At 50.2% G+C, this 12,486-nt stretch overlaps 1 protein-coding gene across 2 annotated transcripts in view; it reads left to right on the forward strand.

The window, feature by feature from the left end:
• The first annotated feature begins 1,628 nt into the window (after positions 1-1,628).
• LOC146822328 (WAP four-disulfide core domain protein 12-like) overlaps positions 1,629-12,486 on the forward strand; it is an 89,750-nt gene continuing 78,892 nt past the window's right edge. The window contains exon 1 of one of the 2 annotated variants that reach the window (XM_085609461.1): positions 1,629-1,746. In XM_085609461.1, the coding sequence (XP_085465587.1) occupies positions 1,650-1,746 (97 nt within the window). In that variant the 5' untranslated portion in view covers positions 1,629-1,649. The remainder of the gene's footprint in view (positions 1,747-12,486) is intronic. The other variant, XM_085609462.1, reaches the window with a different exon arrangement.

Below are 12,486 nucleotides of genomic sequence, written 5' to 3' on the forward strand. Positions count from 1 at the left end.
TGGTCCTGCAGCACGTTAAAGTCTCATAGATTGGGTTGAGACCATAAGCGCGTACCTGTCAATCTATGCCCATTTAGTTTAGAAAGTTCAGTTCATCAGGAAATTGGGCAGCAATTCAGTCCGTCAGAGATTCAGAAAAACAGCGGTCCTGCAGCGTCACCATCCTCTCCGTCAGCATAACGTCAGGAAACGAAAAAGCTAGCATGCGAATAGAACCTACCTCTTTCCTGTCTCCGTCTCACCCTCCCTCACTCAATCCCTCCCTCACTCCATCCCTTCCTCTCCCCCTCCCTGCCTCTCTCTGTCTCTCCTGCTCTCCCTCCCCCCTCCCTCTCTAACTCCCTCCCTCTCTCCGCCCCGGTTACGCGCACTGGCATGAGCGGAGGCGCCATCTGGCTTTCCTCTCGCTCTCCCAAGTGCGCGCGCCTCGCTCTGCCTCTCTGTGCCCATTTACGTCTCCCTTCAGCAGTCACCTCCCTGCTTTTCGATGCGCTCATGTGTTTCACACTTGAGAGGGCCCCTCCCCCTTACAGCCACTCACCCATGTCCCTCCTGGCATTCTTCACTACTCGCCCCCTTGGCACTCACCCTTCACTTCCATGGCACTAGCCATTCACCCCCTGGCCTGGCAACTACCCTTCGCCCCTTGCTCTCACCCTTCCCCTCCCTGGCACTCACCCTTGACCCTCCTGACTCTTACGTCTCACCCCCATGGCACTCAACCTTCATCTCCCTGGCACTCACGCTTCATCCCCCTGAACTGGCACTCAACCCTGACCTCCATGGCACTAGCCCTGGCCTGGCAGCTACCCCTCACCCCTGGCACTCATACTTTCCCTTCTTGGCACTCACCCTTCCCCTCCCTGGCACTCACCCTTGACCCTCCTGACTCTTACGTCTCATCTCCCTGGCACTCACTCCTCACCTCTCTGGCACTCACCCTTCACCCCCCTGGCCTGACGGTCATCCTTGTCCCTCCTGGCATTCACTCCTCACCTCCCTGGCACTCACCCTTGACCCTCCTGGCACTAGCCCGGTTTCCCCCAAGAACAAAAAATAACAAGCATTGGCATAGCCAATAGGTCTCGCCTTTGGGACCTTATAAGTGTTTAGCCACGCAACAGTTGATGTTGTTGCACCAAGTATATTGTGCTGCATAACTAAATACTTATAAGGTCCCAAAAGCGAGACCTATTGGCTATGCCAATGCTTGTTAGTATTCTCAGAGGTAAACTTAGACTAAAAGTCTAATTTTACTACTTTTCAGTATTCACAAAGGTAAGTTACTACTAGGAAGGCTATAATTTTGGTCTGAGTTTACCTCGGTGAATACCGAAAAGTAGTAAACTTACATAAAAGTGTAAGTGTGTCTTTGTGCATCGGGCCGTTGTTTCGCATGGCAATGGAAGCATACAGTATGTGGAGACACAAAGGTTGGCTCTGAGAAATCTCATTAAGTTCTGACATTATTTTGTTAAATGTTCCACTGGGAAATGTGTTATGCAATGGCCCGGTGAAGGCACGTGGCTGGCGGGAGTCCAGGCACCTGCGGGCTGGCACCCTATCAGCCTAATTCATCCTCCTAAAGGTGCCAGCCTATAAATCTGAGCTGCACCCGCCCGGCGTCCAGACACAGTCCCTGATGCAAGATGGCGAGCCTGGCTGGCATCTCTCTTACACTGGTACTCCTCGCCCTGAGCCCGGCCATCTCGGGCATAGAAGTCTGCCCAGCCGGAGAGACTGCAGGTACCGAACGCTTTTGGTCTCCCATCCCTTCAGCTTCCTTCACTGCACCCCCACAGCTTCCTCTGGCCCCCCATACTTGGTCTTTACCTTCTACTTGTCTGTAAATCTACCCACGCTCCGGCGCCCTCTGATCTCTGCCCCCACACACTCCACTCACATGGACGTCGATTCACCAAAACGCTAGGGGGCGCGGAAGTGATATCACATGTCTCTTTACTTCAATGACAGCACAGGAGGTGACATCACGACTGTCTCTCGTCTGTCAGTCTTTTTTATCTCTCGCTCTCATCTTTCTTTCTCACCAGTTGTTGACTCTCGACCCTCTTGTCTCCCCTTTTATCCCAACTGTCTTTCTCACTGATCTTATTATGTCTCAGAACATCCCATCTCTCACTTGAATTCTCACCTGTTCTGTCTCTTTTTACCTCTTTCACTTGTATCTCACCTCTCTTATCCCCTTTTGTGTTTCTCGTCTGTCTATCTCAATATCGCCTCTTTGTCTCATACCTTTTCTTCTCCCATCACTCCCCCGCTTCTGTCTTCTTATTGCCACTTTCTCTGTTGTCCTTGAACTTGTATAACAGCACTGCCTCCCACCCATCTGTCTCATCGTCATCCCTCTCTCAGCTGTCTCTCTTCTTTCAGCTGTCATTTTCTTATCTGTCTGCCTGCCCACCTCTCACATCTATATTTTTAACCTGTCAATGTATTGCGTCCCTCTCTCTCTCTCAAATACACCTGCTTTCTCTTTTCTCTGAGCTGTCTCTCTTATAGTCTCCAGCACTTCACTCAACTCCCCATTCTTTCCGATCAGACTCACTCTCCACTGTTTCAGATGCCTCTTGATTAGTTCTCTTACCTGTCCCTCGGTGAGCTGAGTCTTTCTAAAAGTCTCACCTGCCTCCCTCTGCCTCTGTTGTGTGTCACCAGCTTCTCTCACGCCTGTCCTGCCTCACTCTGCCTCTCGGTTGTGTGTCACCAGCTTCTCTCACACCTGTCCTGCCTCCCTCTGCCTCTCGGTTGTGTGTCACCAGCTTCTCTCACACCTGTCCTAACTCACTCTGGCTCTCGGTTGTGTGTCACCAGCTTCTCTCACGCCTGTCCTGCCTCTCTCTGCCTCTCGGTTGTGTGTCACCAGCTTCTCTCACACCTGTCCTGCCTCCCTCTGCCTCTGTTGTGTGTCACCAGCTTCTCTCACACCTGTCCTGCCTCCCTCTGCCTCTGTTGTCACCAGCTTCTCTCACGCCTGTCCTGCCTCCCTCTGCCTCTGTTGTGTGTCACCAGCTTCTCTCACGCCTGTCCTGCCTCCCTCTGCCTCTGTTGTGTGTCACCAGCTTCTCTCACACCTGTCCTGCCTCCCTCTGCCTCTGTTGTCACCAGCTTCTCTCACGCCTGTCCTGCCTCCCTCTGCCTCTGTTGTGTGTCACCAGCTTCTCTCACGCCTGTCCTGCCTCCCTCTGCCTCTGTTGTCACCAGCTTCTCTCACGCCTGTCCTGCCTCCCTCTGCCTCTGTTGTCACCAGCTTCTCTCACGCCTGTCCTGCCTCCCTCTGCCTCTCGGTTGTGTGTCACCAGCTTCTCTCACGCCTGTCCTGCCTCTCTCTGCCTCTCGGTTGTGTGTCACCAGCTTCTCTCACGCCTGTCCTGCCTCACTCTGCCTCTCGGTTGTGTGTCACCAGCTTCTCTCACGCCTGTCCTGCCTCCCTCTGCCTCTGTTGTGTGTCACCAGCTTCTCTCACACCTGTCCTGCCTCCCTCTGCCTCTGTTGTGTGTCACCAGCTTCTCTCACACCTGTCCTGCCTCCCTCTGCCTCTGTTGTGTGTCACCAGCTTCTCTCACGCCTGTCCTGCCTCCCTCTGCCTCTGTTGTGTGTCACCAGCTTCTCTCACGCCTGTCCTGCCTCACTCTGCCTCTCGGTTGTGTGTCACCAGCTTCTCTCACACCTGTCCTGCCTCCCTCTGCCTCTCGGTTGTGTGTCACCAGCTTCTCTCACACCTGTCCTAACTCACTCTGGCTCTCGGTTGTGTGTCACCAGCTTCTCTCACGCCTGTCCTGCCTCGCTCTGCCTCTCGGTTGTGTGTCACCAGCTTCTCTCACGCCTGTCCTGCCTCACTCTGCCTCTCGGTTGTGTGTCACCAGCTTCTCTCACACCTGTCCTAACTCACTCTGCCTCTCGGTTGTGTGTCACCAGCTTCTCTCACGCCTGTCCAGCCTCCCTCTGCCTCTCGGTTGTGTGTCACCAGCTTCTCTCACACCTGTGCCGTCTCACCCTGACTCTCGGTTGGGTGTCACCAGCTTCTCGCCTCACACCTGTGCCGTCTCCCTCTGCCTCCCAGTTGTGTGTCACCAGCTTCTCTCACGCCTGTCCAGCCTCCCTCTGCCTCTCGGTTGTGTGTCACCTGCTTCTCTCACACCTGTCCTGCTTCACTCTGCCTCTCGGTTGTGTGTCACCAGCTTCTCTCACACCTGTCATGCCTTCCTCTGCCTCTGTTGTATGTCACCAGCTTCTCTCACACCTGTGCCGTCTCAACCTGCCTCTCGGTTGGGTGTCACCAGCTTCTCGCCTCACACCTGTGCCGTCTCCCTCTGCCTCTCGGTTGTGTGTCACCAGCTTCTCCCCTCACACCTTGCCTGTCTCGCTCTCATATCTCCTGTCTGTATCGCAAGTCTCTGCCTACATCCCATATTACTGGTGACACCCTCTGTTGCACTCTTGGCTGTCTCTTTGTTACCCGTCTACGTATCGATTGCCTATTGCTCACACCTGTGGCACTCTTTTTCACACCTGTCAACACTTTCTGATGTCTCTTTAGTCCATCTCTCTCTCTCTTGCATACATATCCTTGTCTTTGTCTCTGTCTCTTACCTGTCTTTCTGTGATGTCTCTTTAACCCCTCTCTGTCTCTTTCACATACATGTTCCTGTCTCTGTCTCTTTGTGATGTCTCGTTAATCCCTCTCTGTCTCTCTCGCATAGACGTCCCTGACTTTGGCTCTCTCTCTTACCTGTCTCTTTGTGATGTCTCTTTAATCCCTCTCTTTCTCTCTCGAATACAGGTTCCTGTTTTTGTCTCTGTCTCTCACCTCTCTCTCCTTTGTGTCCTCTCCCTGCTATTTATGTTATTTTTACATCATTTCCCCCATGGTCTTACCCTGTATATGTCTGTTCTCTTTTGCTCCCTTCACATGTTCAGTGGCAGATGCTTACTGTGTCCTGCACACCGAATAGGCGAGGGGCACAGAGTGCACAAGGTTGACTACAGCCTTAACTTCTGTTTAGGACACTGCCCTTACCACCTCTGACGGCAGGGGTCGCAAACACAGTTCCAGGGGTTTCATGTTTACTGTGGTCTGCACATGATCTACCTGAGGGGCTCAGAGAGTAAACTATGCTGACTACAGCCTTAACGTCTGTTTAGGACACTGCCCTTACCACCTCTGACGGCAGGGGTCGCAAACACAGTTCCAGGGGTTTCATGTTTACTGTGGTCTGCACATGATCTACCTGAGGGGCTCAGAGAGTAAACTATGCTGACTACAGCCTTAACGTCTGTTTAGGACACTGCCCTTACCACCTCTGACGGCAGGGGTCGCAAACACAGTTCCAGGGGTTTCATGTTTACTGTGGTCTGCACATGATCTACCTGAGGGGCTCAGAGAGTAAACTATGCTGACTACAGCCTTAACGTCTGTTTAGGACACTGCCCTTACCACCTCTGACGGCAGGGGTCGCAAACACAGTTCCAGGGGTTTCATGTTTACTGTGGTCTGCACATGATCTACCTGAGGGGCTCAGAGAGTAAACTATGCTGAATACAGCCTTAACTTCTGTTTAGGACACTGCCCATACCACCTCTGACAACAAGGGTCGCAAACACAGTGCCAGCGGTCTCATGTTTACTGTGGTCTGCACATGATCTAGCTGAGCGGCACTGAGTACACAAGGTTGACTACAGCCTTAACTTCTGTTTAGGATACTGCCCTTACCACCTCTGACGGCAGGGGTCGCAAACACAGTGCCAGGGGTCTAATGGTTACTGCAGTCTGCACAAGATCTAGCTGAGGGGCACAGAGAGTACACAAGGTTGACTACAGCCGTAACTTATGTTTAGGACACTGCCCTTACCACCTCTGACAACAGGGGTCACAAACACAGTGCCAGGGGTCTCATGTTTACTGCGGTCTGCACATGATCTAGCTGAGGGGCACAGAGAGTACACAAGGTTGACTACAGCCGTAACTTCTGTCTAGGACACTGCCCTTACCACCTCTGACGGCAGGGGTGACAAACACAGTGCCAGGGGTCTCATGTTTACTGCAGTCTGCACATGATCTAGCTGAGGGGCACAGAGAGTACACAAGGTTGACTACAGCCGTAACTTCTGTCTAGGACACTGCCATTCCCACCTCTGACGGCAGGGGTCGCAAACACAGTGCCAGGGGTCTCATGTTTACTGTGGGCTGTACATGATCTAGCTGAGGGGCACAGAGAGTACACAAGGTTGTCTACAGTCGTAACTTCTGTCTAGGACACTGCCCTTACCACCTCTGACGGCAGGGGTCGCAAACACAGTGCCAGGGGTCTCATATTTACTGTGGGCTGCACAAGATCTAGCTGATGAGCTCAGAGAGTAAACAAGGCTGTTATAGCCTTAACTTATGTTTAGGACACTGCCCTTACCACCTCTGATGGCAGGGGTCGCAAACACAGTGCCAGGGGTCTCATGTTTACTGCGGTCTGCACATGATCTAGCTGAGGGGCACAGAGAGTGCACAAGGTTGACTACAGCCGTAACTTCTGTCTAGGACACTGCTCTTACCACCTCTGACGGCAGGGGTCACAAACACAGTGCCAGGAGCTGCTGAGTGAAGACGGCGGTTGAAATCGTGACCCCTGGTGACCCCTAAACGACCTCCAAGCCAACTCACTTCCATTACACTGTATTTGGCGAGTCCCTAGGCTGCGCCCCTTTATGTTTCACCAGTCACCCCACTATTATGGACACTACACGCCTCTGCCTTTGACACACACGTTTCACCACCCCTTGAAGGGTGAGTCCCACTCAAAAGCTTTCTTCTAAGCCACAACTTACTCCACTCAAACATTCCCCAAAACAAATGCGTGATTGTTTCACAAGGTAATGTGTGTACTTAGTTTGTCCAACAGTTGCAGAAAAGAGCTGTGAAAACAGAAATGAATGAATATGTGAATGCATCTCCATACAACATACTCCCTGGTCCCTGTGGTGGGAAGTTTGCACTCTCTGGAATCTCCATCCATTGCATGACGCCTGGTCCCAAATTGTTGGAAAACACTAAAGACAGGGACAAATCTTAGATTCATGTTAGAGGCACATGGAGGAAGGAGTATCTGTAGGTGAAGGAGTCTGGCCGAAGCCGGGCTTAAGTGGTAGAGTCCCCAACAGCCGTGCACTGACCTATCTCAGGACTGAGCCACCGATTGGAAGAGGGAGGGTGTATAAGAGGACTGAGATACAGTGGTAGGTTCCATAGATGGGTGGAGGGCTGCACCAGCAGGAGGGAGCCATGAGGACAGAGTACAGGAGAGGTTATCAATAAATCTATGAAGCACCACACTGCAAACTGAAACACCTCAAAGCCCTTCCAGACAGACAGCGAGTCATAGTGTTTAGGTCTGGCGACGCTGCAGCTGATGCCGAAACCTGCTGTTTACAACATACATGTAGCGGTCATGCTCCTTCAACCCTCAGCTTATCTGGATCAGTCTCTTTTAGTCATTGGCTTGAGACATTGTCAGTCACATCATAGATCAGTCCGGGGTATATTCCTCTTTCACCATATGCTCATTTCTGTTTATGGTGCCATTCAGTGGCGGCTGGTGGATTATCAAAGTGGTGGCGTGAAAGTTGACCTCCAAGTTGACAGTGGCGACTGGCAGTGAGCAGGGGTGGCGGGGGGGACAAAAATAAAGAAAACATACTTTTTGCCGGCCGGCGTCTCTCCTCAGCTTCGGTCCCTTCAGACGCCACTGTCTCTCCTCAACTTCAGTTACGGAAATAGCAAGCTCCCAGGCTCCTTCCCCTAAGCCAATCACAACACTACAATGCAGCATTGTGATTGGTCTGAGCGCCGTGGTTCGCTCTGACGGGGCAGGAAGCCTGTGCATGTTCCTCACCAGACTGTGCATTAGAGCCTGGTGGGGAACATGCAATGTGAGCGTGACTGTTTAGCCGGCCCAAGACGGCTGGCAAAGCAGTCATGCGCTCTCGGAGTGTGCAAACCCCTCCTCCCCCTGTGCCACCAGCCCAGCCCGCCCTAGCCCAGCCCCGTAGGGAAATATAAAATGATAATAGAGAGGTTATTGCCATTTATTTGTCCTTTCTCCTGCTCTGAAAGCAGTGGGGCAATGCTCCTCCGCCAAGGCTAAGGCGCAAACAAGCATAGCAAGCAAGTCAAACCGAAAGAGGAATGTGGAGGGGTGGCAAGAAGATTTTTAGTAAATATGTTCGCATGGCACATTTTACAGCACATATTTCAAGAAAAATTGCTGCAAAGGTTTGAAAAAAGGAAGTTCAAATGGTGCATATTATAGCAGAGGTTTCTACAAAAATCATTGAAAACAAGCTGAAAGTTCCATTGTCATATGGGGTGACTTCAGAGGCGGTTTAATTTGCCCGCATGCACTGCTTTGACTGTGCTGCACCTGGCGGGGGTAGGACTTCATTCCTCAGCTTACCTTGTGCCCAGTAGGGGGCGGGACACATTAACATCACTCAAAAGCGCCAGCAGCAGCCGGCAGCGCAGGACACGCCGGGCATGCGCCGGAGCTAAGACCGGCCACAGATGGGCCCGGGCGAAGACCAGGCCATGACGAGCCCGGGCGAAGACCAGGCCAAGACGAGCCCGGGTTAAGACCAGGCCAAGACAAGCCCGGGTGAAGAGCAGGCAAAGCGAGCCTGGGCGAAGACCAGGCCAAGACGAGCCCGGGTGAAGACCAGGCCAAGAAAGCCCATCATAGACCGGAGAGGCCGGGCTGGGCCACCCCTCCTTGGCTATAGAGGTTTTAATTCATTAGTGGGCTCGTCAACAGTATTTGACTAGTAACAAGTAATTGATCTCAAGGGGTGCAACGTCCGTCTGCCTAGGATAGGTAAAAAGAAGCTGCCAAGGGGAGACACTACACAAACACAGTCTGTGAAGTTCACAACAATAGATCGTATGTTGGAAAGGGTGCCTGGGGTAGTGAGCGCAAATATCGCCCTTTCAGAGAAGGTTATCACGGAATCTAGGCTCTTCCACTCAGGCCTCTCCGTCTGTGTCAGTGGAACCTTAGCCTCTAACAGAGATCCCAGCCTTTCTCCAGACGCCTACTCTCCCGTCTAGCTCCTCTCCAAATGGGTCACTAGACGCCCATCCAAGGGAGCTCACTGTAGTATGTGATAAAAGCAGTTCAGGCCCCAGCACTCCCTTAATCTCCAACATAAAGTCTAAGATGGTAACCCGCATCAAACCCCTCCCAGGGGCGAGTCGCCCCCCCTTCTTATCGCCCTGCCCAACTGTGTCCCTTTCCCATCAATCAATCCAGTGACGACATGATATGGTGCATAGAAAGGCCACAGTTTATTAAAACATGGTTAATAGATCTCGCAACTTTTGGTTGGTCATTCATAAACATCCATGTAATTTTACATCATGCATTGTTCTCCCAGTTTGGCGTTAATCCTTTATGACAGCATTATCTTAGCTCGAGGTGCCCCTTTAAGCAAGGTCTCCGTGTTGAATGGTTCCAGGCTTCCCTTGCCCAGGCTGCAAGTGCCGTTCTGCTTGCCCTGGAACCTTGCTGGGCACTCGCCTGCTCCTCATTGTCCCTTCCATGAGGCATCCCAAGGACACTGTGTGAGGAGCTCATCTACCTTTAGTAATTTCTCTTTTTGATCTTTTTCTGGGTCTCTTCCGCTTCACCCTTTCCCTTTGCCCTCCCGGCTGCGACGCCCGCTTCCTTTGGCATGGGTGGGTAGGATTCAGTCTGGATTGGGAGGGTTCAGTGACCCAAAGGGTGAACCTGTGCCCATTTTGAAACCCCCAGCCGATTGCCCCCTCTCGGCCGGATTGGGCGGCTAGCTTGGGGGTGACCAATCTGGTTACCCCCTTTTTGCAGGCTTGCGGGGGGGGTTCCCGCCTCTAGGAGGGATATGGCACGGGCCCCTATCGGGCCCGGCTTCGCCTCCCCGGCCCATGTCTCAACTAACTGTCAAATGAGCGAAGTCTCCCGTTCCTACATACCCCAAGCAATCTAAATAATTACTTGAGAAGTCTTCCCAGTGCAATGACTTACCTATCCCTCCTCTTCCTCCTGCGGGGGATGGGGGTTTCCCAGTTCCGAGCCCACAATTCATGAATATTTACATGGAGAGTCCCCTAGAGAAACTTAATCCTGTATTAAAAGTAGAGCTTGCTCCTCTAGCTGGTTGCCTTGACTTGATGGAATTGAAATTGGAGGCCTTAAAAAACTCCTTGCCTTTCATTTTAGGAGATGATGTCTTGTTGACTATAGCGCCCCCTCTGCCGACTGTGTTGCAGATGCGAGCTAGGGACAGTCCTTCGTTTCCACCCCAAATGTGCTGTGCGCCTGAGATTGCACACAGCCGGAGCAATGGGGGTCATTTGGAGGGGCAAGCCTCAAGCCATATGGGCGCACAATTGAAAGAAGACAGTGATAGATTTAAACCAACCTCCCACCTAGTAGACCCCACGCGAGATACCCTCAACTTCCACCAGAAGGTGCAGAGCAGGAATATCGACGGAGAAATATCGAGGGACATAAATATTGCTGCAGAAATATCGTGGGGAAGAAACATCGACAATAAAAATATAGTTGACAAGAATATCGACTGACAGGTAAGTAATATCGAGTACAAAAATATAGACGTTTTAAATATCGTTTACAAAAATATAGTTGACAAAAATATCGAATTATAAATAATGTTATGTATTTCAGTGTTTTTAATGAGAACTGTTTGTCATTTTATTATATGTTTGAAAATTGTATTAGTTATTAATATATTTTCAGTATAATTTTGCATTTTTAGTATTGTAGCAGGTTGTGGGTTTATAGGGGAATAGGGTGGGAAGTAATTTAATTATATAGATTTAATTAATTATTTATAGTAGTTAATACTTTTTTTTAAACTGAATTTTGCATTTTTAGTTCCGTAGCAGGTTGTGGGTTTATAGGGGAATAGGGTGGGAAGTAATTTAATTATATAAAATGTATTGGATAATTAATATGTATAATTGTAAATTTATAGAGTTAAATGTGTTAATTGATTAATTATTAATTGTTTGATAATTAGGTGTCGATTCTGATCCGGGAAAAACCGGGTACGAATCGTCGTACGGAGCGTTTTCTCCGTACGACTCGTACCCGGGAACTCCACCGTACAAACCAGCAAGTACGATTCGTACCGAAATACCATTTCCGTACGAATCATAAAAAACACCGTGCGACTCAAAAATACATACAAGTCCGATCCGGGACAGCGCGTACGTGACATTCGCATGGAGTCAGGCAGCGTTTTACGGACCAGCAAGTACGATTCGTACCCACAGCAATCCGCACGGCAATATTTTTACGGGAGCCAAAAAGTGCCGGAAAAGCTAAGTACGCCGTGATGCATGAGGAAAAGGGGGCCCGGTACTCACCGTACCCCCATCCCTACTCGTCCGCACCATACCCCAGCCCCCCGCATGTATGCACAGTACCCCTATCCCTACACGTCCGCACCGTACCCCCAGCCCCCCGCATGTGTGCACCGTACCTCCAGCCCTACACGTACGCACCGTACCCCCAGCCCTACATGTATGCACCATATCCCCAGCCCTACATGTACGCACCGTACCCCCAGCCCTACATGTACGCACCATACCATAGCGCGTATGGTGCGTACATGCGGGGGGCTGGGGGTACGGTGCGGACGTACGCAGGAGGGGTGGGAGGCTGGGGGGTGCCGTACGACTCATACCCTTCGCCCAGATGTACCCAGGGTAGGGGTGGTACACAGTTCGCTCCGTACGGGACGTTTTACATACGATTGTGTATTCGGAACACCGGTACGGATCGTACTTGTGCGCTCGGACTTCAGTTTTACGAATCGTACGTAAAACTGTCCGGGGACGTGTCATAGACTTTTCCCGAGGTCAATCGGATGTATTTTTCACGTACGAATCGTACTTCGCCGTTTGTACGGGACTTGTACGATTTGTACGTAAAAAAAATACGGATACTAGTCGTACTGGGATTTTTTTTAACGGATCGGAATCGACACCTTAGTTGTTAATGAATTTCAATTTATCAATTAAGAAATAATTATGTTCGTTGTTTAATTAATTGTAGGTGTGTGTTGTGGTGTTTTATGTGTAAATGGTGGGAAGTGTGGTAATTAATTGTTTATTGATTAATTATTACATATTTTTAAATTAATTTCCATTAATTAATTTGTAATTATTTATTGTAATTGTCTAATTAATTTAAGGTGTGTGTTGTGGATATTATATTATCTTTGTTAATAATAATATATTTAAATTTATATTATGATTGTGTTAGTATTGAAAAATAAATTTTATAAAAATGTGATGTTTTTGTTTTTTATTGTTGTGGGATCCAGCGCTTTCCCTACTGTTGCACTCACTAGAGTGGGAATAGTAATATTTACCCCTCTCATATCCAGCACTTTCCCTACTAATGTGTTTAATTTGTTATT

This window comes from Triturus cristatus, chromosome 6 (assembly GCF_964204655.1).
Source record: "Triturus cristatus chromosome 6, aTriCri1.1, whole genome shotgun sequence".
Lineage (NCBI taxonomy): Eukaryota > Metazoa > Chordata > Amphibia > Caudata > Salamandridae > Triturus > Triturus cristatus.